Source organism: Myotis daubentonii, chromosome 1 (genome assembly GCF_963259705.1).
Source record: "Myotis daubentonii chromosome 1, mMyoDau2.1, whole genome shotgun sequence".
Classification (NCBI taxonomy): Eukaryota; Metazoa; Chordata; class Mammalia; order Chiroptera; family Vespertilionidae; genus Myotis; species Myotis daubentonii.
Genome location: NC_081840.1, coordinates 230,761,143 through 230,786,506, shown reverse-complemented (window position 1 = coordinate 230,786,506; position 25,364 = coordinate 230,761,143). Strand labels below are relative to the sequence as shown.

General features: G+C 60.6%; 2 protein-coding genes across 6 annotated transcripts in view; one reads left to right on the top strand and one right to left on the bottom strand.

The window, feature by feature from the left end:
* EVC (EvC ciliary complex subunit 1) overlaps positions 1-20,752 on the bottom strand; it is a 43,908-nt gene extending 23,156 nt beyond the window's left edge. The window contains exons 1-10 of one of the 3 annotated variants that reach the window (XM_059675967.1): positions 20,350-20,488; positions 17,735-17,860; positions 17,224-17,392; positions 12,260-12,343; positions 10,098-10,330; positions 8,739-8,823; positions 8,165-8,263; positions 7,172-7,309; positions 4,424-4,582; positions 528-744 (exon numbers count right to left, since the gene is read on the bottom strand). In XM_059675967.1, coding sequence (XP_059531950.1) covers positions 528-744; positions 4,424-4,582; positions 7,172-7,309; positions 8,165-8,263; positions 8,739-8,823; positions 10,098-10,330; positions 12,260-12,343; positions 17,224-17,392; positions 17,735-17,751 — 1,201 coding nt within the window. In that variant the 5' untranslated portion in view covers positions 17,752-17,860; positions 20,350-20,488. Of the gene's footprint in view, positions 1-527; positions 745-4,423; positions 4,583-7,171; positions 7,310-8,164; positions 8,264-8,738; positions 8,824-10,097; positions 10,331-12,259; positions 12,344-17,223; positions 17,393-17,734; positions 17,861-20,349 lie in introns of all 3 variants that reach the window. The other 2 variants (XM_059675976.1, XM_059675958.1) reach the window with 2 other exon arrangements.
* Positions 20,753-22,226: 1,474 nt separating this feature from the next.
* Positions 22,227-25,364, top strand: part of EVC2 (EvC ciliary complex subunit 2) — a 53,877-nt gene continuing 50,739 nt past the window's right edge. For 2 of the 3 annotated variants that reach the window (XM_059675890.1, XM_059675899.1), the window contains exon 1: positions 22,227-22,506. In XM_059675890.1, coding sequence (XP_059531873.1) covers positions 22,261-22,506 — 246 coding nt within the window. In that variant the 5' untranslated portion in view covers positions 22,227-22,260. The remainder of the gene's footprint in view (positions 22,507-25,364) is intronic. The other variant, XM_059675881.1, reaches the window with a different exon arrangement.

Below are 25,364 nucleotides of genomic sequence, written 5' to 3'. Positions count from 1 at the left end.
TCTCTCGCCCAGGCTGTGAGGAAGCGGGTGCAGAGGGGGTCCCCGCCCTGCAGGGAGGCCAGGTTGCTTCCTGCAGCCCCACCAAAGGTCTGACCCGGACTAAGCCTCGGGTGCCCGGATGTCTTCAGCCCCCACCTGCCACTTCCCAGGCGGCCGAGCAGCAGGCGTGTGGGAAGCGGCCACGGCGGGTGCCCTCTCCTGCCTCGCACACCCCACCCGGCATCTCAGGGCCCGTGGCTGGTGCAGGGCTGCGGGCACTGGGCACCTCTGCCCTCCTGCCCTCTGCACGTTCCTGGTGGCTCTGCCGAGAGACCCTGGGGTCCCCGTGAGCCGGAATCACCGATGAGGAAATGGAGCAGGAGAGCCTGCCAGGGAGGCAGCCCTGTTTACCCCGATCTACGGGGAAGGCAAGCGAGCGCAGAGCATATGAGGGGCTGGTCCCCAAGGGCAGAACTGGGACTCTTGCTGCCCCCAGCCCGGCCCCCTGGCCCCCAGCATGGGCCCCAGGCCCCGCGGAAGCCGCTCACCCCGGCTGAAGCGCTCGGCCTCCTCCCAGAAGGCCTTGTGCTGCTGGGTCAGCAGCTCCTCCTTCTGCCGCCCGGAGAGCCGGCCCTGGGCGGCCAGCAGGTCCAGGCTGCGGGAGATGGCGGCCAGCCGGCACCTGGTCTCCTCCTGGATCTGCAGCCTCAGGAACTCGATCGTCTTTGCCATGTGCACGCGGCCCATCGTTCTCTCCAGGAGGTCCTGAGGGGAGAGGCACCAGACGTCGGGTGGGGCCATCTTGGGGCGGCGCTCGGTCACGGCTGCGTCCTGGCCCCACACCTCGCTGTACGCTGAGCACAGACGGCGTAGCTCCCCTCTGAGCCTCCCGTGTCTGCCTCTCAGATGGGGACCCCGTGGTCCCTCGTGGGGACGTGGCGAGGCGGACACGGAGAGCACAGGCAAAGCGCTTCATACCTACTGAGTGCTCCCTAAGGGTCGCTCTTCCAGGAAGGAGTTCAGTGCACGCCTATGATCACAGCCACGCCTCCCGCAGCCACCGGACCTCGGCCGCCACGGCACAGGGAGAGTCAAGGTCACAGGAGCCAGGGCTTCTGCGCTCAGAGCCTGGGTGCTGGGACTCAGAGACTGAGGGGGCGATGCCCAGTGTCAGACCTTAGGACCGCCCACCTTGTTCTGCCGCGTGGTCGTGACTTAGGGCAGGACTCCTGGGAAAGACACCTCCCCACACACCCCACGCAGGAAATGAGGACTACAGGGCTGGGACTCCTTCTATCACAGAGAGGAGATGCCCAATGAGTGGGGCTGTCGAATGAGAGTGAGGGCGCCGGAAGGAGCAGCGTCACCTTGCTGGACACGTGGACCACGTGAGAGCTGCAGGGCTGCGTCCCTCCCCACCCGCCACCCGGCTCGGGAGGCCTGAGTTAGCCCGGCCCCTTCACCGCCGGCAGTCTGGCCCCATTCAGATCCCCCTCCCCATTCCCTTCCCGCCGACTCACAGTCACTCCTGCCCTGGGACCGAGCCTGGCCTCCCAGCCTCTACCTGTCCCCTCACACTGGGCCCCGCACGGCAGCGGGCCTTTCTGAGACGTAAATGTGGCTCCCGAGTCCCCTGGCCCCAACCCTCTCTCACTGCCCCCAGACCGAGTCCAAATTCCCGAGCTTGGGGCACATGGCCTTCAGGACCAGCCTGGCCTCGTCCCCGGACTGGCCCCCACCCCTGCCGACTCCTGGCCGCCCAGAACACGGCCTGCAGCTCTGCCAGGCCTTCGCACACGGGCCTCCTCCTGGGCCACCTCCCTGCCTCCTCGCACTCACTCCGCGGCCTGGCCGGGCCCTGCTCGCCCAACAGGCTCTGATCGAAGGAACCGACTGGAGAGCCCTGACGCCAGGAGCGTATCTGAGCCACCCACTGCCCAGCCTGGCCTCACTGTGGCTGAGCCGCACTGGTGGGGGTTCTAACGGCATGTGAACAGGGCACGTATGGTGACCCCCCGATTCTGGAAAAGGATGCTGAGGTCTATCCCGGAAGGCCACATAACCAGCCCCAGGGACAGTGGCTGGGAACCTGCCTCCTTCAGTGCAACACCTGCCAGCAGTCAGGGCCCATGGCCACTAGAGGGCGCAGGAGCATAAGCGCCAGGTTCCCCATGGCAGGGCCCAGGCAGGGCGCGGCCGGGACAGCCACCTCTGGTTTAGCTCAAGGAGGCCCTCCAGGCTCCTAGTGGCAGCACAACCTTTACGGCCTCTTCCAGGGCTCTGTTCTGAGAGTCCCCGAGGCCAGTGCCATGTTCCAGGGCCCCCTGCCCAGGCCAAATGCTCAGACACCAGCCCAAGCACTGACATTCCAGAGTTTATCACAGCACATTCCTAGATACGTCACGGGGTGTGGTGGGGGAGGGGGGAAAGTGGGTGCAGGGAGCTAACCGTCCCCCTTCCCAGGCAGCACTGCGGTGCCTTCTTTGTCCATCCTGCCCGCTGACATGTGGCTGGACATGCACACTTCTCACGTGAGATCAACGTCCTGTCTGATCTCCAACACTCTCAGAGCAGGTGCCACTCTGATCCCATTTTACAGATGATGAAACTGAGTCACAGAGAGGTTGAGGAACTGCCGAGGTCGCACGGCTAGGAAGCAGCAGGACTGTGGTCTGAGCTCAGGTTTCTGGCTCGAGTCTGCAATACGGTTTCTATAACATGACACGGCACATAGTAGGTGCTCATTAAATGTTGCCTGAAGGAAGAGCCTACTGAGAGCCGAATAATTCATTCCCTCCTTCCTACTTGGAAGTTTCTGGCTAATGCTTGGGCCAGAGTCAGCTAAGGATACACTGTGGCTTTTTTGTGTGTGTGTTTTTTTCTGCATCCATATCGTGCTGACAGGATAATAATTAAAGAAAGAAAAAGGAGAAAAGGAAAGTCGTTTTCCTTTGTTGAGCGTCCATATCAGCAGCCGGATCAAATTAGAGTCCAGCTCAAAGGGGCTTGGACGGCCAAGCCGAGGCCGGGGGCGCCGTCAGGCAGGGCGGCCCAGGTGCGTCACAGCCGGCCGCTTCCTGCCTCTGCCAGCAGGGCCCAGGCGGAGACGGACTGTGTGCAGGACGGAAGCACACAGTGTTCTCGGGTGGCCGTGTGCAGTGTGCACCGGGTATCTGTTAGCGCGCACCGTGGATCTGGGCGTGCGGGGAGGACCTGCGTCTCTAACCAGCTCTCAGGGGACGCGGAAGCCGCTGGTCTGCACCACACTCGGGGCAGACGGTTGGGGAGAAGCGGCGGGAGTCGCTCTGGCTCCTCAGGGCCTGCTCCGCGGGTCTGAGAGCCGAGTCCGCGCCGGGGCAGGGCGGCCGCTCGAGGGCTCTGAGCCGCGTGTGACCTGGGCAGGTGCAGGGTCTGAAATGTAACCTCCGAGTTCCCAAGGCCAGAGGGCGGGGAGATGGGTGGGTAGTGCCCCGGGCCTTGCACACAGCAGGGTGAGCCCAAATCCTCCGCAGAGAAACCTCCTGGTGATTAACGTGTTACAGGTCACGGAGCGCTTCCCCGGGCCTGTCTGGGACAAGGCCCAGGACCACCCTTTTATAAACAGAGCAACCAGAACTCAGAGAGGTTAAGTAACCAGTGCCAGGTGACACAGCTGCAAGGGGCTGGGCCTAGGAGGTGGAGGTGCAGCTTCTTCGGCACCAGTGCTTTGCATGCCCAGCTGCACATCAGAATTGTTTGGGGAGTTTACAACCAGCAGAACCAGGGCCCCTGCTTCGCACGGGTTAGACTGGGCCGCTGGGCACGAGGCCCAGGCGCAGACATTGCCGGAAGCGCCTTCGGGGACTCGGGAGGCAGCAGGAGAGCAAACCGAAGCTCCATCCACCAGTGGACGTCAACCCGACTGCTCGCCGTGGTCACCGGAGCTCCAACCCAGGCAGAGTAACTCAGGCTCATCGGGGACCCCAGCATCAGTGCCTTTTAAAGCTCCCAGATCATGTCAGTGTGCAGCCGGGGGGGACACAGTGCTCTGAGCTGCGGGACATGCAGCTGGCCGCACCTCCACACCCGGGAGGGAAGGAGAGATGGAGGGAGGGAGGGAGGAATGGATGGGATGAAAGGAAGAAAGGATGGAATAGAAGGACTAGATGGATGGGTGGTGGATGGATAGATGGATGGGATGGAAGGATAGATGGATGGGATGGATGGGTGGAAGGAAGGAAGGACGGAAGGAAGAATGAATAGAAAGAAGGACTGGATAGGACTGAATGGATGATGGAAGGACGAATTCATTGCTTTTCTCTGGGCTCTCTCTCCCCATCCACAATACGAAGGTGTTTGACTGGACAATCTCTACAGCACTTGGAGCTTCCTGATTCCATCTCTGTGTGAACCCCTCCGTGCCGCTCCTGCCCCTCCCGGCCCCCTCCCCCCCCCCCCACATTACCAGCGCCTGCAGGTCCTGGGAGTCCCGCAGCAGCCCCTCCGCAGCGATCATTCTGGTCGTCAGGGCCGCCCCGAGCTGGCGCGCTCTGGCGCTGGGACACTTGAACTGGTCCACGAGGCCCTGCGGGATGCTCTCCATCTGCCTCCAGAAGGCGTCCATCTGTGAAGGGGGAGAGGCAGGAGGGGAGGAGACTTGGTTAAGAAAGTGTGACGCCACATGGTCAGGCGTGGGAACTGCAATCACTGCGTCTCACAGACCGAGATTCTGGACAGTTCTACCCAGGAGCACGTTCACCTCGCAGCGTCACACTCTCCAGCGGTGCCTCCTGTTCCACTGCAGCGAACAGCGATGAGCTGCGGACCCCGGGATCTCCCAGCTTAAACGCGGAGACACCCAGCAGGCTGAGTCCTGCCTGCGGGGGAGGAGTGCGTGAATTCCAGTGCCCTCTCGGAATCTTCCAGAGATTTAAAAGAGATTGAACGTGTCCTGGAAATCACAGCACGAACGGCCATTGAAATGTCAGTTCTCGTTCCAAAAGCACCAGGGAGAGCGAGGCAGAGCCGATGCTGTGGGAACGTCCTCCTTGAAACCCTTTTTCCTGCCCCATCTCGTTGCGGGGCGCGGCGCTGGGACGGCCAGTGGCTGCGAACGCCGGGCTTCGGCTGTCCCTGCGGCCTCAGCACCAAGGGCAGTGACCCCAGGTCTCAGCGACGTCTTTTGCTTTATGACGTGCAGGTTGCGTGCGGCAGGCAGTTTCCTTCCAGATAAAGCACAGCTGGAGCGGACGCGGACGAGGACGAGGCGCAGGGGACGGGCCCTGGCCCCGGAGCGAGAGGCAGAGGCAGCGGATCTGGGGCAGGTCCCTGCAGCTCCAGCTGGAGCTTCTCCGTGGCGCCCGTCTGAGGCTGAGAGGGACACTTCTTGCTGGACCGGCATGGGAGGGGTCAGGGGTCAGTGGCCCCAGAAGCCCACACTGGCCTGGCTGCTCTGGCTGAAGGTGGAGATCATGACAAGCTGAGGCTCACTGAACCCTGCCAGCGTCGCAGGGCCGGGCTCGGCCAGCACAGAGCATCCCCCGGAGGCACTGGCGCCTCTTCAGAAGCTTCCGGTCCCATCTCGGGGCCTCCGGGCAGCTCGGCACACCCTTCGCCGCCCCTTAGCAGCTCATCCCATCGGACCCCGCCCGCCCCTGCAGGCTCACACCTGCTGTCCCCGCGCCCGTCAGAGGACCTCTCTGCCCGCTGTAAGAGGACTTGGACACTCGTCCACGCATTCCTGCCCGGGACAGAGTGCATGTCCCCCAGCCTGCGGCTTCCTCTCCACCCCGGGAGCCAGGACGCTCGGCCGTCCTTATGAACCTCCGACTTCCCCCGGCGTCCGTGACATGACTTCCTCCCGGTCCCTCCAGGCCCCTCCGCCTTCTTGTCATGATTCCCCTTCGCCCGTGCTCCTTGCCGTGGGCAGGATCCACGCGCTTCTCTGCCGTCCTCCACACGGTCCTGGGCCCGGGGCGTCTCCCTCGTGGGTCACCAGGACTTCACAGAACCTTCGAGGACTGCGCCCTCTCCTGAGCTATGCAGCCTGGACGCCATGTCCCTGCCGGACTCCAGGCTGAGACCCTCCTGCGCGCCGCCGCCTTGGAGAACTCGCTCGCTCTCCGCGTCCTCCCCTGGGCCTGGTCAGACCCCGCCCCACCATCCCCTCCCAGCCTGTTCTCAATCTGGGTCCTGATTTCTGTGGACAGTTCTCCGCACCACCCCCTCCCCCCACACCTCCCTACGTCCCATCCTATCGGCTCCCACTTCTCCTTACCCTCCACCTACTGCAAATGCCTTCAGGAAACCCCACTGCACTAGCCCCGTAGCTCACACTGGCCTCCACACAGCAGCCTGTGCAGCCCTTCAAAGCAGGAGGGGACCCAGCCACCCTTTGCTGCAACCCTCAGTGACTCCCCGTCCTGGTGAGTGGAGGCCCCTCGTCCAGGCTCTGCTCAGCTCCCTCTGCCTGCTTCTCGGCTCCCTGCTGCCTTCTCTGCAGCCTGCGGGCCAGCACCACACCTCTCCCAGGCAGCCTCTCAGCGGCCATTCTTCTCTGAAAACTTCCCTAATCGGGGGTAAGAAGGTTCCTCTCTCCCCTGTGCCTCAGCGCTCCTGTGTCCCCATCTGTCACACTTGTAACCCTCATCTGCTCACCTGTCACTGTCACCCCTCCCCCCCCAGCCCCCCGCTGGCCTGAGCATCTCTCCGGCAGGGCCAGGTCTAAGTTCATTTGAATCCCTGTCGCCAGCACAGCGCCTGGGCGCCAAGGAAACGTGTGTTTAAGACAGAATACGTGAACAGCGGGTCATGGGACCCAAAAGCCAAACAGAGATAAATACCTGAAGGAAGCCCTCCTCTCTGGAACTTAAAGCCTGCTTTTAGGAGCGATGCCCTGGGGTGAGGAGTTGGCAGCCAGCACCTGCCGCACCCACACAGGGTCAGAGCAACCTCTGCTTTGAATGATACGAAGGCCAGTCTAAAACTTAAGCCAGAGGCATCGGTTATAACAATAAGACGCCTCCCTCTGAAAATCCTGGTCCTTAATGACACCTGCTCCATCGCTCAATTCGGAGACGGATCCCTGGCTCCGGGGCCGACCCAGCAGGGAACCCCAGTGTTAAAGACGTTTCTAGGCGCATCCACTCTCTAACCTCCCAGCTGGGCCGCCCCGAAGCCCCCGCTTTTACGCAGGAACACGCCCATCACCTACGTTATCGATCAGCTGCTCGGCGTTCTCCCTCTCCTTCTTCTCCACGTCCGCCAGCGCGATGTACTGGGAGTCGCCGGCGCCCAGCGGCTCCGCGTCTGACAGTCTGGCCCGAAGTCCCTTTTCTAATTCCTCCAAATCCTGCAAAAGGCAAAAGAGAGACAATAAAGAACAAGGTGAATGTGTCTTAAGGTCTGCCATAAGAAATGCTTTTGTTTTTCACATTCTCATGGAATATTTATTTCTTCCCCCCCGGGGAATATTTCTTAACCAAACGTCGGTGCTATGGGTTTTGTCCTATTTAAGGTTTGATGACAGAAATCGATTTTTCTCCTTAAACGCAGAGCCTCGAGAATGATGGATTATTTTCTTCTATAGTCCTCACCCCCCACAAAAAGTAGACCAGGCTTAGAAAGCAATGAAACAGCACCTTTCACTCCTTCTGCAGCTCTGGGAAATCAGATATTTAAAAACGCCCCAGCCTGAACAGGAAGTCCCGCCCACAGCGGCTCTCTCGGACAGAGAACATGACCGACATTCTTCTCACCGCTCTGCCTCCGATATTTTTTCCCATTTTAGTCCACACGGTGGTTTTTACATCTGTACTCACGCCTGTATCTCTGTATTACGTTAAAAGTGTATCTATATATATAAAAGCCTAAGCCACCATCTGACCAGCCAGTAGCTATGAGGCACACTGACCACCAGGGGGCAGACGCTCAATGCAGGAGCTGCCGAGCTGTGGTGACTTGGCAGCAGTGGTTCTTGGGTGGCGCACCAGGAACCAGAGAGGAGGGAGCCCGATTCCGGGGTGGGTCACCGAGAACTGCCCTCTCGCAATCCGGGTCCCCTCAGGGGATGTCAGAGAGCCGGTTTCAGCCCGATCCCCGCAGGCCAGGCTGAGGGACCCCATCGGAGCACGAATCCGTGCACTGGGCCTCCAGTATTGTAATAAGCTATTTTCCAGTTACCTGGAAATACAGATTGAAGACTTACATTTTCCTGTTTTGAAAGAATCTTCTGGTAGAATTCGTCATCAGGCTTCTTTCTTGGAAGGAGGTCAAGGAGGCACATTTTAAAAATCTGAATAAACATCTGTTGCCAAAGAAGGGAACATAACAGAAATAAAGGTTTAAACAACAGAATCTCCCTCCCTCCTCTCCTCCCCACTCCTCCTGCTTCTCTCTCTGTTTCTCTCTGTCCCTCTCTCTATCTCTGCCTGTCTCCCCCTCTCTGTCTCTTTCTCTCTGTCTCTCTCTCTCCCTGTCTGCCTCTCTCTCTCTCTCTCTCTCTGTCTGTCTCTCCCTGTCTGCCTCTCTCTCTCTCTCTCTCTCTCTGCTTCCTTTTCTCTCTTTTTCTCTTTCTCCCTCCCTCTCTGGGTAAAGTGAATCCAGTGCCCACCCACAGGCAGGAGCTGCCTTCCCATCTTGGTGTCTCTTCCTAAGATCGCTCTCCCTCCGGAGGTGCTGGCTCCACCATCCCCCACACCCGCCTCCCGGGGGTCCCGGCGCACAGAGCCCGGGTCGCGGTGCCTGAGCCCTGAGGGGTGCCGAGCCGCCTCACCACCTACCAAGCGCTCGTCCTGCCTCAGCGCCGCGTCCAGCTGGAGCAGGTCTTTTAAGTGGAGGTGATAGATGCAAAGGTCAAGGTCGGCGCTGCAAAGTCGCGAGAGGAAGAGAGACCTTTAGTGTCTGAGGTGGGGAGGGGGTGACAGTGAGGGCGTCCCTGCTCAGTACCAGCCTCGCGGGTCCTGCCCCCAGATTTTACATCGGCAGCGTGTGCGCACGCGGAGATTCCCACAGCCACACGGTCTACGAGACAGCGTCAGGAGCTCTTTGCGACCCACTCGTGACCAGAGGGGACGTGGCCTGGACATCGAGGACAAAGCCGGAAGACGGCAGGTGGGAGAAATGACGCTGGCACGTGCATCCTGTATCACAGGCCACCTTTCTGAGGGCTCAGCGTGGACATCCTGTGCCCACTGTACAGGCGACGCTGACGCAGGACATCGAGGGCTGGAGCACTCAGTGTTGGTGGCGGTCACAGGGCAGGTCAGCGGCAGGGTGCAGGGAAAGGCTCTACCTTTTCGCCGACACAGGCAAAGGCCTTTTGAATGACTGACCCCGAACGGTTAGACGTCCTCTAAGTCCAAGGCTCAGACACAGCCTCTCCCAGCGAGGAAAGGGGCTCCGGTCCAGCCACGTCCCTCCCGCCGTGGGCCGCCTGTGGGGTCCTCACCAAACTCTGGTTCTGAGCCCACTCATGCCACAGCCCCGGGCCGTGTCCAGGGCCCCTCGAGCTCACTGAATGTCAGAGCAGACAGGCCTGAGGACCGGCCCCCACAGCCCCACACCCAGCACTGAGAAGGCGCCTACTCAGTGCTGGCTGCGATGCCATGCACAGGCACGCTGGAAGGCGCCTACTCAGTGCTGGCCGCGATGCCATGCACAGGCACGCTGGAAGGCGCCTACTCAGTGCTGGCCGCGATGCCATGCACAGGCACGCTGGAAGGCGCCTACTCAGTGCTGGCCGCGATGCCATGCACAGGCACGCTGGAAGGCGCCTACTCAGTGCTGGCCGCGATGCCATGCACAGGCACGCTGGAAGGCGCCTACTCAGTGCTGGCCGCGATGCCGTGCACAGGCACGCTGGAAGGCGCCTACTCAGTGCTGGCCGCAATGCCATGCACAGGCATGCTGGTGACGCATCAGGGCCCCCTGAAGTCTCTCCGTGGCTGGAATCTGACTCCATAACTCCTATGCAGGTCGATACCACATGGCAAGTGACAGAGGGAGACAGGGTCCCACTCTGACACGGGGCGGCTGTGTGTCCCTGGCTGAGTTGCTTAACCTCTCTGGGCCTCCATTCTGTTTCCGCCTCTGACAACCACATGCCTCAGGGGCCTGCGTCCTCCCTCCGCCCTCCTCACCTCTCGCAGGTCAGGGCCTCGGGGAAGCTGTGGACACGGAGGAAGGTGCGGCGGAGGAACCTGTCGTCGCTGGCGGCCGAGTGGATGCTGGACGAGGAGCTGCACTCGTCCTTCTCGGCCTGGCTCAGGCTCCCCAGGCTGCTGCAAGGCGACGCCTCCACCGGCTGGTTGGGCAGAACTACCTGCTTTAAGTTTTCGTGCAGAGACGGGTTGGAGGAGCCGTCGGCCAGAGGCTGGGGCGGCAGAAGAGACATGGGACTCAGTGCACGTGACCATCAGGAGTCTGACGCGGTAATTCCACCCGCAACACAGGATGGTGGCTCCCGGGGCGGCCAGGCGGGCAGGCTGGGCAGGGGCGGGAGTGGACCCGTGTCACAGCTCTCTTGTCCCCAAGAGACCAAGGCTCTGCACCAGGCTCCCACCCCTTACCCAGGAGCCTGCGTCTGCCCCGATGACCCCTGCACCTGGCACTCGGCTGCCCACCTGCCTGTCTCCACAGCAGCCCCCGGCCCTGGCCCACCTGTCTCACTGCTCTCAGACCCGGGGCCAGCTCTGTCCACTAACCCGCTGACCACCTAGCTCTTCTTCATCTGCCTTGATGTGGGCGCCACCTCCTCTACCCAGACCTTCTAGGCAGCATGCCATTGCCTTGGGGTTGGCTCAAAGAAATGCAGTTCCTGCCATGACCTCAAGAGGGCGCAGCCTGAGCAGGGCTCTGCCCCCCAGACTGAAACCCTCTCCCCGCTATTTGCTGGGCGGAAGCAGCTGTCCCCCAACACAGAGCCCAGAGCCTACCTTCTCCGACGCCCAGCCCACACCAGCTCCTACAGGCCCCTGTCCTCTCTGTGCAGCCTGACACCACACCGTGTCCCTCCCAGACGGGGGCAGCCTCCAGGGTGAGGACCATGCTCCCCTGACCCCAGCCATGCCGTGGCCACTGGGGAGAGGCCCAGCGTGGGTGTGGTGCTGAAGAAAGGCCCCTGCTCTGGGAGTGTACCCCCCCCCCCCGCCCCACCACACACAGCTAAGGAAGGAAGTGGTTCCCAGTGTGTGTTCCGGGGAACAGGTCCATGAACTGCCACCAGTTTCTGTTCACCGCAAGGGTTCCCCGGAGAATCTAATTTGGGAGCGTCTGCATGAGCCGGGGTGGACTAGTTTCCTCGGGGCGGGAATTCTCAGAGCCTTCGATATGCTCTGGCTGTTCCCAGGCCAGTGCTGACTTAGGAACAGAACGGGTGCATGCTTAGCTGTCACACACGGGCCTCAGCCCTTACGTCTACTGTCCGACTTAACCCAAACCACTGTGTGAGGCAGGAGGGCCCATTGCTCCCATTTCACAGATAAAGAAACTGAGGCCCCAGAAGTCAGGAAATGGCCTGCAATACACAGCAAGGGGGCGGGCTGGAGTGACCTGGAGTCCGGGTCACTCCAGAACCTGTCCTCTTTCCCGCCAGCATTTTCCTCAACTTTCTTGACCAGCAAACTCTTTTTCCCACAGAGCATCTCGCCGGCTGGGGGCTCCTGAGGCGCCAGGGGATAGCCCGCTCTCTGCGAAGCTCCCGGCTGCGGTATGAACACCTGCCTTCGGTGTGAGGCCTGTAGCCAGGTGAGGGGGGTGGCTGGCCCCGCCTCTTTCTGCAGCGACCTCGGGAGGTCGTTAGCCCCTCTGGGCCTCAGTTTCCTCTGCGTAACGTGGCGAGGACAGTATTATTTATCTCATAGGAGCCCGTGAGGCTGGAATGCCGGATGCACGACAAACGCTTAGCACGAGGCCGGCCCTGCCGCAAGTGTTCAGGAGTGCCGGCTGCCAGCGTGAACCTCTGGGTCTGGGATCGAGGCGCTGGAAGCTGTGTCAGTTCGGTATTTGTATTGGTGTTGTGCGAGCGGGGTGGGCGCCGTCCTACTGTGCTGTCCCTGGTGTGCCTGGGGTACGACACACCACGGTATTTCCTTACCTTGACACACCAGGCGCACCCTGGCCCTGACCACACTGCCATCACACCCCTAAGTGTTGCTCCGTGACAAAGCCTCACGCTCACCCTGTGACAAAGGCTGCCATAAACCCGCAAGTAGAGCCTGAGCTGCACATCGAACCCCACGACTCCACCCCGACCTCCACCCACTGAGGGACTGGTTCCCGAGACGGAGCGCGGGCCTCTCACCCGGAACTTCTGGTTGATGGGATAGACCACTTTCGCCTTCAGTGCGAATGCTGTGACGTTGCTGTTGAAGGACGGCTCGCGTTCCTGGGAAGAAAAACAAACGGCATGGGGAGCGTCCGGGAGACAGAGGATAAACGCCAAGGTTTCCAAAGTGCCACACCGCGCTGTGCAGCCGCCTGGCAAAGGGACCGCAGGCTCACACAGGCCAAGGTGAGCAAAGGGACCGCAGGCTCACACAGGCCAAGGTGAGCAAAGGGACCACAGGCTCACACAGGCCAAGGTGAGCAAAGGGACCGCAGGCTCACACAGGCCAAGGTGAGCAAAGGGACCGCAGGCTCACACAGGCCAAGGTGAGCACGCCCTCGGCAGAGGATAGATGATGGATGGGGGAACAGGTGGATGGACGAATGGACAGACAACAGGTGGATGGATGGACAGATGAACACACAGATGGATAAGTGGATGGGCAGGTGAGTGGATGGATGGGTGGGTGGATGCATAGATGGGTGGATGGATAGATGGATGGGTAGGTGAGTGGATGGATGGATGGATGGATGGGAAGGATAGATGGGTGGGCAGGTGAGTGGATGGATGGATGGATGGATGGATGGATGGGAAGGATAGATGGGTGGGCAGGTGAGTGGATGGATGGATGGATGGATGGATGGGAAGGATAGATGGGTGGACAGGTGAGTGGATGGATGGATGGATGGATGGATAGATGGGTGGGCAGGTGAGTGGATGGGTGGATGGATGGATGGGAAGGATAGATGGGTGGGCAGGTGAGTGGATGGATGGATGGATGGTTGGATGGGTGAGCAGGTGAGTGGATGGATGGTTGGATGGTTGGATGGGTGGGCAGGTGAGTGGATGGATGGACGGGTGGATGGATGGATAGATGGGTGGGCAGGTGAGTGGATGGATGGGTGGATGGATGGTGGATGGATGGATAGATGGGTGGGCAGGTGAGTGGATGGATGGATGGATGGTTGGATGGGTGGGCAGGTGAGTGGATGGATGGATGGATGGTTGGATGGGTGGACAGGTGAGTGGATGGATGGACGGGTGGATGGATGGATAGATGGGTGGGCAGGTGAGTGGATGGATGGGTGGATGGATGGTGGATGGATAGATGGATGGGTAGGTGAGTGGATGGATGGATGGATGGATGGATAGATGGGTGGGCAGGTGAGTGGATGGATGGATGGATGGATGGGAAGGATAGATGGGTGGGCAGGTGAGTGGATGGATGGATGAATGGTTGGATGGGTGGGCAGGTGAGTGGATGGATGGATGGATGGTTGGATGGGTGGGCAGGTGAGTGGATGGATGGACGGGTGGATGGATGGATAGATGGGTGGGCAGGTGAGTGGATGGATGGATGGATGGATGGATGGGTGGGTGGTGGATGGATGGATGGATGGGCAGGTGAGTGGATGGATGGGTGGATGGATGGTGGATGGATAGATGGATGGGCAGGTGAGTGGATGGATGGGTGGATGGATGGTGGATGGATAGATAGATGGGCAGGTGAGTGGATGGATGGATGGACAAATATGTGGATAGATGAGTATACAGATGAGTGTACAGATAGATGGGTAGATGGATGGGCAGGTGAATAAGTGGGTGGACAGATGGATGAATGAGTGAATTAATGGGCAAATGGGTAAAGGAATGTAGAGACAGCTGGAAAGATAGATGGGCAGGTAAATGAATGGATGGATGGATGATGGATAGACAGACGGACAAATGGGTGGGTGGGTACATGGACAGATGAATGGATGGATAGGTATGAATAGACGGATTGACAAGTGGGTGGATGGTGGATGGCTGGATGGGGAGGGATGGATGTACTGACAGGTGATGGAGGGGCAGACAGATGTTAAATAGCACATGCATTTAATTCCAAGTCTTCACCTTTGGAAGAAATCAGGATTTAAATACTATGACAATAATGAACTAGAGCGCTCCTAAACTGCAAATTTTAGTGGAAAAGTCCGACAGAATAATTTTAGCTGTGCTGCCGGCATAAACACACGCGGCAATATTCATGCAAGACTTGGGCTACCCTCCCTCACACAAAAAGCAGAGGTGGGCGGTCTTCTCACTCTTCTGAGCCTTGGTCCTCCCGGACAGTGCCCAGGTGGGTGCCTGTCCCCAGGACCGCGCAGGTGAAGCACCCAGCAAGTGGCCGCGCAGGACAGAAGCGAGACCACGCAGCTGGAAGGGGCGGCGAGGAGCCTGCGAGCGAGGCCCTGCTCAGGAACCGCCCGGGAAGCCTTCCTGACCGCAGCTGGACGGCTCTTCCCAGCCGCTCTCCATCCCGCGTCTCTCACGTCTCTCCCCTGCCAGCACGTCCCCCTGCACGTGGCAGAGTCAGTGCTGAATGAATGTTCTGGAAACAACCAGCACGTGGACGAAGGTGAGCAGGCAGCTAAGTCAGGAGCCTGGCGCGCAGACCTCGAGCCATCTCCACCCACCAGTTTGAAGAGGCTGGCGGGGCGGGGGGGGGGGGGGGCACCGCACCCACTCCTACTTCCCTGCTTTTCAGCTGAATCTTGAAGAACGAGGTCCATGACAATGAGCGAAAAATACAGATTTTCCACTTCCTCACAACGTGGAAGGTTGGAACAGTACCTGCCCGAGCCAGCACCAGGCCCCTTATGTCTCCTGAGAGGGTTCCCCATGCTGCCCCACTGAGCAGGGCAGGGAGGGGCAGGGGCCCGGTTCTCGTCATTTCTGTTCGTCCCTTACGACTCGCAGAAATAGGCTTAGGTGACAAGAATGGGAAACCTCCCACATGTGCCTCCTCCTCAAGCTCCCAAGGGTCTGGCGACAGAGGTTTCCGTCTCCATTTCTCACTCAGGAGAGATGAGCACAGAGACGTTAAGCCATGTGTCCGGGGCTGCACAGCTAATACATGCCAGAACTGGGATTTGAACTCAGATCCCTGGCTCTGGAGGGGCAAACCAAGGTCGAGAGGTTGACACCCTCCATTTCATCCTCCTGGGCAATCAGATGACCTTTTAACCATGCAGTTCCCGCCACTGCCCAGCTGCCAACCCTCCTGGCTGCCCTCTGACCCCAGGGGAGGACCGCCCCCCGGCCCCCAGCACCCAGTCTCGCTCTCTGCTTTTTTAGGACAAAAGCGAAGAATGACAGTAAGATGAAAAGCCTGTCTTCGGAACTGGTTACATAGTTTGCGGGGCTCAGTACAAAATGAATACGGGGGTCTTACTCAGAAATGATTAAGAAGTTCAAGACAGCCGAGTCTGCGAAGCAGGGGCAGGCCCGACGGAACGTGGCCACGTGACGTCACAGGCCTGGCTGACGTACAAGAGGAGACACCCTTGCTGAGAATTCCACGCGAAAGCAGAGAGGGCACGGCCACTTTAACCTCCTCTCATCGAGCGAGAGGACAGAACAGAAGAGGTGAACAGTGGGAGGAAGGCCTGGCCCCTGCCTCCCGGGGGTTCATCTTCAGCAGGGAGACACAAAGCAAAAACTGCGCTTCCTGTGAAAAGCATTGCCCGGCCGGCGTGGCTCAGTGGTTGAGCGTCGACCTATGAACCAGGGGGTCTCGATTTGATTCCTGATCAGGACACATGCCCGGGTTGCGGGCTCCATCCCCAGTGGGGGGTGTGCAGGAGGCAGCCGATCCATGATTCTCTCTCATCATTGATGTTTCTCTCTCTCTCCCTCTCCCTTCCTCTCTGAAATCAATAAAAACAACCCATAGTTATGAGAAGAAAAGGATGTAGAGGCTGGTCCACCTGACACCTATGGAAGCAGGACCAGAGGATGGGGCGCCCGGGCCTGTGCAGGAAAACACAGTCCCAGCTGATGGTGTGACCCCAGCCACGCGGGAGACCCGAGACTGCTGTGGCTCTTCTGTCCTGTCCCCTGGATGCACCATCCCCTCGAGGGCAGGCCCAGGGCGGACGGGGGCCCGGAGGCATTCAGCATGTCAGGCAGAGCACAGGCGTCCACAGCCTGAGGGGCCGGCTGTGTGGGCTGTCAGGGCTCCCCAGTTCAGAGCTCCCCCCAGCTCTGACGACCTCCCAGCGGCAGCCACGCGGTCATTCAGGAAACTGGATGCAGCGCAAATTTCAATGTAAAACTTCTTCCGCCAAAGCAATGCCATTATTCAGAAATGACCGAGAGCAGGACTGAGGGACGGAGAGGCCCTCTCGCCCACTGCCAGGCCGGGACGCAGAGCAGCGAGCCGGGGCTGGGAGCCGCACGCCTGGAGCCTGCGGGATTGTGTTTGCTTTGGGCTGACGTGAGCTATTTCTCCGGAGCTCAGACCAGGAGTGACAGGAGGCACCGTGCCTCGGTTCTCTGTGCCTTAGAGGACACGGGGTCACAGCTGGATGCGCCCTGTCAGAGTCAGTCCCATGCCCAGTCTCTGAGGCGCTGTCTGCAGAGGGCAGGGGCACCCGGGCAGCCAGTCCCCGGAGCGGGCAGATCTTTAACTCAGCTCTGGCAATCATCAGCCTGACAAGGGCGTGGTCTGGGCACAGCTAAACAGTTTGCAGGGAGAAAACATGAGCGTGCCTCCTGGGAGGGGGAAGGCCGTGGCTCCCTGCACACGCTGCTTCGGCCCCTATTCCGCGGCCGGAATGATCCCAGGTGACTCACGGGGACCCCGGGAGCCGGCGGATCACCGTCGTCGTAAAGCTGAGAAACCTGAGGCTCAGAGAGGGTATGTTTCTTGCCCCACCTCACACAGCAAACAGGTGGCAGAGCTGGGCCTGGGTTCCAGGATCCTGGCTCCCACCCAGGAAGCGAGGCTCCCCGGGAGGCTTGGGCTGGACTGAGTGTGGGGCCAGGAAGGGGGGCCAGGGAGAATCCATCTTTGAATATCTCTGTCCAAGGCCCAGGACTCCACCTCCTAGATGTTTCCTTAGTTTTTCCTTAAAAGAAATAAAACCAAATGAAAACAAACAAACCTATACACACACATTCACAGAGGCCTTATTCGGAACAGCGGTCACGGCCAGCGCCACGCCCGGCACATCCCCACGATGGGCCACGCGTCCACAGGACAAACGACTGACAGGTGCAAGGACGAGGCTGCATCTCGAAGCCGAGACATGAGGAAACGCAGGCACCAGACGCACGTGTAAAAGCCTGGAACAGCGAGGCCAGCGACAGCGCTGGAAATGCTGCAGTGGTCGCCTCGGGAAGGGGCTGGGGTGGAGGGTAGCCCGGAAAGGGGCGCAGGGTGCTGGGGAGCTTTCCGGGGGGTGCAGCGTCTCTGACTGGGGTATCGGTGACAAGGGTGTACACAGCTGTCACTCATCAAACCAAGCTGAAAACCTTGCCTGGTACTGTGTGTAAATGATGCCTCAAAAGGAAGCCCACCGGGACCTCAGCTCTGTCAGAGGCTCGTCTGGAGGACACCTGTGCTGGCAGGGGGGGACGGAGGACCCCAGCATGCACCTGGGCAGACACACCCCACACCCCACTTACGTCCAGAGCCTCCGCATCCTTTGAGGTCCGCGCCCCTCTCTTCCTCCTCCTGGGCGGGGAGCCGGCTTCGGACGGGGTCTGTGCTCTAGACTCCAAATTCTTGAGCAGACTCTGCACGTCGTCTACCTAAAACCAAAGGGGGGGGGCGGGGTGAAGGGCGCAGCCCAGGGCCCCGGGGACGGTGGCCATCAGGCCCCCACCCCCAGCGGTCACACCAGCTCGGCTCCGGGCTTCCTCCTGGCCTGTGCGCACTGCCCCATCTCTCACTCCCACTCGGGGGCAGCTGCATCCTGCCAGGCTGTCCAGGGGTCACCCTGAGGAGCCCCGGAACCCCCTCTCAGCATGTCCTCAGGCCCCGGAGGCAACACTTGGGTCAAAGCGCATTCCATCGTCCTTCAGGGCGGTGGCCCCGTAACCTGGGCGCTCCTGAATGCTTAGCCGCTTAACTCAGGAAACGGCACCTAAATATCAATTTTCCTGTTATTCCCAGTGATGTCACGGGATGACTTTTCAGAAAATACACTAGATTGCCTTGAGTCACAGAATGGCTTTATGGGAACGGCCGGTGACCGCATTTGGCAGATTCTGCATTTGCAGATTCGAGAGCTTGCTAAGCTTTATCTGTAACCCCCCAAACCAACACCTGGGTGGGGTGCCGCTGCGGTCCTCCCTGCGCGTGCGGGGCGGTGAAAAGTTTGTCGCCTGGCGCGCCTTTTCCAACTGAGAATGAACCGCCTCTGGCTCAGCTCAGACTGCAAACAAGCGCCCTTTCTGTGTTCTATCTAGTGCCTTTTCTTTTTCTTTTTCTTTTTTGTAGCAATTCTGTTGTTTGCAGTGACCTCTAAGTGCAGGCTGCAGTGTGGTCTGGCGTCCAGAGCACCAGCAGGCTGTGGCGTGCTTCGGAGAGAAAATGCGTGAGATAAATCTCACGCAGGCCTGACTTACAGCGCTGTGGACCAGGAGTTCAGTGCTACCAACAACACATATTGAGAGCATGTCTTTACTCAGAAGCACACAAGGCCACGTGCTGATCGGTTATGGAAACATTATGACTAGAATCTCGCAGGAGCCTCGCCCTGTACATCCTCTCGGGGCACTGACTCGGTTTTGCTAACTCTGTGTTTGCAGGGAACATGAGCACCGATGTACTTTAAATCCCAGTATGCCAGAGACACTGACCCAGTCCCTCCTGGACCACTGTCTGATCACGGAGGCCATCTTTGAACAAGAAATATCAGCCGTTTGCCACTGAGCTAGTCAGCTACTGCTGCGGAACACCTAATACTGGCGGGTGTCAAGCCTTCTTCTCCCTGGTCACTGGGAACAGAGTAAAGGCCCAAACAAAGCCCCTGACTTCCTGGCGCTCCCACTCTAGCGGCAGAAGAGAGATGTCAACAAAGAATAAGTAAATAGTATGTCAGAGGTGACAAGTGCTGTAGAGAAAGGAATGGATGGGCGAGGGGAGGACGCCCTCTTGGACAGGATGGCATTTGAGAAGAAACCTGACGGAAGTGAGACAGCAAGCCCTTCAGGTACCCTGGGGTCAAGGAGCGGGCAGAGCCAGTGCAAAGGCCCCGAGGCAGGAGCATGCTCAGCATGTCCAGGGATAGCGGGGTGAGGGTGGGTCGGGGAGGGGGCGCAGGTGATGAAGCCAGGGATGTAGGGGCGTTTGCTGAGCAGTCACAGCGGCCCAGTAAGGGGTTGTGCAGGGACAGCACTGCTCCAGGAGGGCGTCTCACCCTCCCCACAGGGGAGCATCAAGATTTTGCTCCTCAGTTAGAAATGACCAGGAGGCCAAGCGTCACCAGCCACTGGGTTACAGACTTCCATGAGAGACAAACAAACAAGGGGAAGAAGTCACCAGGGCAGACACTGCCCGGGGGGAAAGAAAACTTAAGCCGCGACAAGCTGCTCAGAGAGATGTGAGAAACGGTCACACTCACAAAAGAACAGGACGGGATAAGCAGGGGACGTCTGAGGACAGGAAAGAACAGTCGGCACTCAGTGTGAAGATCCCGTTCCCTCCCGGAGCTCAGGGGGCTGTCGGACTGGGATGTTACTGTCCTCTGTCTCGTGGAGGCTGTGGGCCTCCCAGCCAGGGGCAGGGCCTGTTCTGCCCACGGAGGCGGCCCTAAGACCCGGCCACGGGCTGGCAGTAGAGCGGTGCCACGAAACGTTTACTGTAGGTGCATGAGTGAGTGCATGGATGACAGCAGGAGTGCAGCCTGAGGCAGCAGCGGGCACTCAGGAGAGGCGAACTAGTAGCGCACAGAGCAAGGAAGCAGAGGGACATCCAGGGGCGGGGATCCCCAGCCCTCCCGTCCTCCACGCCGCGCGGGGCCCCTGCCAGCTCCAGGCCAAGCCCCGGGGCTACTGATGCGGAGGCCGAGGCCGAGGCCGGAGGACTTGAGCGGTTGTTTACATCACGTGGCAGGCACCGCCTCCCGCATCCTCCGGGACCTAAAGGGAGCCCGGAGCGAGGACCAGCTGCGCGCGAAGCCCGCCATCCCGTCCAGGGGACGCAGAGCCCGGGCTCGCAGCCCAGGGGCCTAGGAAGCCCGCGCCCCGTGCGCCCCGCGCGCCCCGCACTCTGGCTGCCGGCTCGGCCGACCTACCTGGTGTCGGGGCCGAGGGCGCGCGGCGCGGCAGCCAAGCCAGACGCCGAGGCCGAGGCCGAGCGCGGCGCCCAGCAGCACGGCGGGGGCCAGCAGCGCGGGCACCGGCTGCACCGCGTCCCGGCCCAGCAGCAGCCGCGCGTCGCTCCCGCAGTCCGCCCCGCCGCGGGCCATCGGGGGCGCTCAGGCCGCGGCCCGGCCGCATCCCGCCGGCCGGCAGGCACCGCTCCGGCCCGCCGTCCGGTGCGCCGTCTCCGCCAGGTCGGCGACGCGGGACTCGGAGCCCGGAGCCCGGGCGGGCCAGGGGCGCTGCGCGCTCTCCGGACTTTCCGGCCTGTGGAGTCTCCTGCCCCGGTCTTCTTTCCCGGGTCCCGGCGCTGCCGGAGCCGGAGGGAGGAGCCTGGATCTTCCGCCCAAAACTTTGAGCCGCCCCCGCCCCAGCCCTGCCTTTGTACTGAGCATGCCCGGAGGGAGCTGTTTTCCAGCCGGAGAAGTTTTGGGAGGGTTCTTGGTTTCCCCTGGGCCCCCGGACTTCAGCGGAGAGGGGTGCCCTGCAGCGGAGGAGGGCGTTGCTTGGAGAAGTTTACTGGGCGCTTACAGTCCGCCAAGCGTTCAGTCTGAGGGTCTCCAACTTTCTCAGCAAACCTGGGGATGGAGGAGGCGCAGAGTGAGAGCCACGGGACTCCAGCCTGGCTACCTTGGGCGGCACAGGACCGCTGCCTCTGAACTTGTTCTTAAGAATCGGGTCTCAATGCCTTTTCTTTCCTCAAGACAGTGTGCTCCCAGCCCCTGGAGAGACCAGAGGCTGCCTGGGCATTCATTCCTGGGCATTTACAGCAAACCCGCCGCTCCAACCAGCACCAGGCCAGCAAGGACCCAGTCAAGGTCAGGGCCTGGAGGATCGCACGCCTGTGTGGGGAGAAACAACCAGATGTGTCCAGCTTGCTCTTTCTCGCAGCAAACATTAGCTGAGCAGCTGCTATGTGCCAGCTCTTGTCCTGGGGCTGGGGGCACAGCAGGGAACACACGTGTGTACACACACATACACACACTCTTACAGGTTGGAGCTTAATTCCCTAGGAGGGCTGGGGCAGGGCACCACCGGGAGCTGCTACAGCCGAGAATGGCTTCCGTGTTCTTAACCTGGACGTGCAGCTCAAACTTCTAGTTTTTTCATCGTTTCCTCATCAGCCCTTCCGGGGGGCAGGCTGGGAGCTATTATCCAGATTCAGTTTTTATAGATGGAGAAACTGACACTAGAGGGGGAAAGTGGCTCCCCCAGGTGTTGCCAGGAGGCGATGGGACAGGTATGTTGACGCCTGGGTCTGTCTGGCTTCAGGGCTTGCATGATGTCATGTAGCACTTCTTAAATGCGTCCTTAGAAGCATCTCCAAGACTCCTGGGGAGTCTGTGGGGGCAATAACCTGGGGTTCTTGCTTTGTGGGGGCTATTTCTTTGGTTACCCAAGCTTTAGTTTGTTGTTGTTTTTGTTGTTTTAATGCATTTTTATTGATTTCAGAGAGGAAGGGAGAGGGAGAGAGAGATGGAAACATCAGTGATGAGAGGGAATCATTGACTGGCTGCCTCCTGCACGCCCCACACTTAGAGAACAATGTGGGCCTTCGTGGAGGGGCGCTCGGAGCCCCTGGAATCTTTGGGAGCAGGGGGGTCCCCGGGTCTGCGGTGGGTAGTGCCGAGCCCCCGGGTGCGTGTGAGCTAACCCCAGTGTGGCCACCGGCGCCGCCTCGCCAGCCTGGCCCGCTCCCTCCCACCCCGTCCTTGGCCGGGACCGCCTCCCGCCCTCCTAGCCCAGCCCCTGGCGTCTCCAGAAAACTTTCCCGGGGCTGGGCGCGCACTGGGCATGCTCGGCGGCGGGGCGGCGGGGCGGGCCCGGGCCCGGAAGCGGACAAAATGCCGCCGCGCCCGCCACTTTGGGGCCGCGGAGCCGGGGCGGCGATGGGCTGGGCGGCCTCCCCGGGGCACGCCGCTTGGGTGCTGGCTGAGGGCCTCCTGGTCGCCGCCCTGGCGCTGCCCGCTGTGCCCGGGGTCCGAGGCCGGCTCCCCGCGGGCCCGGGTCCCCTCCAGCATCCCCTCGGCGCGCAGGCGCCCCCGGGTCCCCGCGCAGCCCGGGGGGCGGGCCCCGAGCGCGCGGCGCAGGTAAGGCGGGCGCCCGTCTCGGGTCTGACTCGGGCGGCTGGGCTCCGTGGAGCCCGGGATCTGAGCAGAAAGGGAGGGCGCAGGCGGCAGTGTGAGTGTTTGGGGAGTTCACGGCCCAGAGCGTCTTAGGGAGGGAGCGCTCCACCCAGAGCGCCGGTTGCCAAGAGAACAGTTTGGGGACCACCGGCTGGAGTTGTGCCCGACCGACCGCTCTCCTGGCGGATGGATGTAGCCACTTCCCTCTCCACCCTGCTCCTCCCTCTGCGGTCCCCAAACTGGGAAGGCGCGAAGCCCTGGCTGTCACCCTAAATTTCACCTCTTCTCCCCCAAATGGTCACCAGTTCTGCTGCCTTTGTCTCCTGATCAGGCCAGATGTCTGCCCCTCCCGCAGGGCCACCTGCCCTGGTTCAGTCCCCACCCCTTTCCCTCTGGCCTTCCGGGACTGTTTTCTCTGGGTCTCCCCCGCCCCCTGATTTGTGCTCTCTCCCACCTGTCTCCCCCAGATCTCTAGGTGACCTGTCCAGGTGTATACCTCTGACCACGTCCCTCCCCTGTGTACACCCCGAGGTCCATGGCAAACCCCAGCCTCTGTTCCCAGGAATGTGGGTTCAGGAGCTATCCCCACCCTGGGGTCCTCCGGCCCTCCTGCACCCAGCCCCCTGGTCCAGGAGGGGTCTCTACCTGCTGTCCCAGGGCACCTGCGGAGGGGGCTACAGATAGCAGGTCTCTTAATGAGGTCTCCTTCACTTTCTAATATTGGTTCTCAGGTTTTTCCTAGAGAAGACAAAGGTGATACCATGGTGTCAATTACTGAGCTTTTAAAAAGCACCCTGCCAGACATCCCACAGGTCCCCTTGCCTGTTCCTGCCTCCGAGGCCTTTGCAGGGAGCCCTGTGTTCAGGCCCGCCCCCGTCCAGAGGCATCGCCCCCTCCATCCCCCTCCTTGCTGTTCTGCACCTGCTCCTCCCTCGGGAAGCCAGTGCCAGAACGTTCTGATAGAAGATTGTTGCTCGGCTCTGCAAGAAAGTGCTTTGAAAACCTAAACATAAATGCTCCCTGTTAACCTATCCTCCCTCTCTCTCCTCCTGCAGAGGTGAGCCAATAGGCACTCACCCCATTTCCCACACGGTCGCCACCTGCTGTGTCCACGCCAGTAGCCAGAGCCACGTGTGGCTGTTTAAATGTAAACATGTCAAGTGCTTGGTGGCCCCTGTGCTGGTGGCTGATGTATTGGAAGCCCGGACCATAGAATGTCCCATCCCCAAGGACAGTTCTCCTGCAGGTTTGCTGGAAGGAGAGAGGGTGAAGGGCGGAGTGGACAAAGGGCTTTGAGAGGGCCATTCATCCCCAGTGCTTCCGGAGGGCCCCCCGGGGACTCTGGGGGCTCGGGACACAAGAGCACAGGGCAGTCCCTGCTCGTAGGAGACCTGCCTTCTCGGGGCAGGAGAAGGACACTAGGTAATGCTGTCGTCCTGATGTGACAGATGGTGGCTGAGGCGACCGAGAGCAATACAGCAGGCAAAGGGGATCGAGAGAGGGTGACGAGTGCCCTCCAGACAGGGTGGCCAGGGAGGTGCTTTGAGGAGGCGGCCCGTTAAGCAGAGCCCTCCCTGTATGGGATGAATGAGGTCAAGGTCATGTTGGAGAAGAGCTTCCCAGGCTGAGATAATAGTGAGACCAAGGCCATTGGTGGGTCTGCTTGGTGTGGTCCAGGGCCAGCAAGGAGGCCTGTGCAGCAGGAGCAGAGCAGGGGGAGGGGAGGGGTGAGGCCAGAGGGTGAGGAGGGGCCCAGGAAAGGCCCCACAGGAAGAGAGGAGCCAGTGGTCAGGCCTCCGGCTGGTACTCTGAGTGGGATGGAGGCCATGGGACCAGGCACGTGACGTGCTCTGAGCCGTCCTATTAAAGCATCCCTATGGCAGGGGTGAGAATAGAGCACAGGGCAGCGGAGGGAGCCAGGAGACCAAGAGAGGAGGCAGGTGGAGACCAGGCAGGCGATGGAGACGAGCTGGACAGGGTGGTGAGTGGTGTTGAGTTGTGGGAATGTTTTGAAGGTAGAGTAGAGGCAGTGGGATTTGCTGGGAGTGGGCGTGGATTGACAGAGAAGGGTCAAGGATATACTAATAAGTGAAGACCTGGGCCTGAGCAGATGGAAGGCTGGGGAGTCCTCGGCTAACTTGCAGAAGCCCCTCACGGCAGCGCCTCTCTGTCTGCCACCCTCCTGCATCAGCACCTCTGTGCTCAGCTGCTCCTCCTGCGCGTATTTGCTCTACAAGCTGTGTTTCTTTTTCTTTTATAAATAAACTAGGGGCCCGGTGCACGAAATTCGTGCACTGGGTGGGGGGGGGTGGGGAGTGTCCCTCAGCCCAGCCTGCCCCCTCTCACATACTGGGAGCCCTCAGGCGTAGACCCCCATCACCCTCCTATCGCAGGATCGGCCCCTTGCCCAGGCCTGACGCCTCTGACAGAGGTGTCAGGCCTGGGCAGGGGACCCTCATTTCCCCCCATCACTGGTTCTGCCACCCGCCCAAGCCTGACGCCTCTGGCCCAGGCATCAGGCCTGGGCAGGGGACCCCCAGACCCCTCCGATTGCTGGCTCTGCCCCTTGCCCAGGCCTGATGCCTCGGCCAGAGGCGTAGACCCCCATCACCCTCCGATCACCTGATCGGCCCCTTGCCCAGGCCTGACGCCTCCGCCAGAGGTGTCAGGCTTGGACAGGGGACCCCCATCTCCCCCCGATCACTGGCTCTGGCCCCCGCCCAGGCCTGAGGCCTCTGGCCCAGGAATCATGCCTGGGCAGGGGACCCCCATCTCCCTCTGATCGCTTGCTCCACCCCCCGCCCAAGCCTGATGCCTCTGAC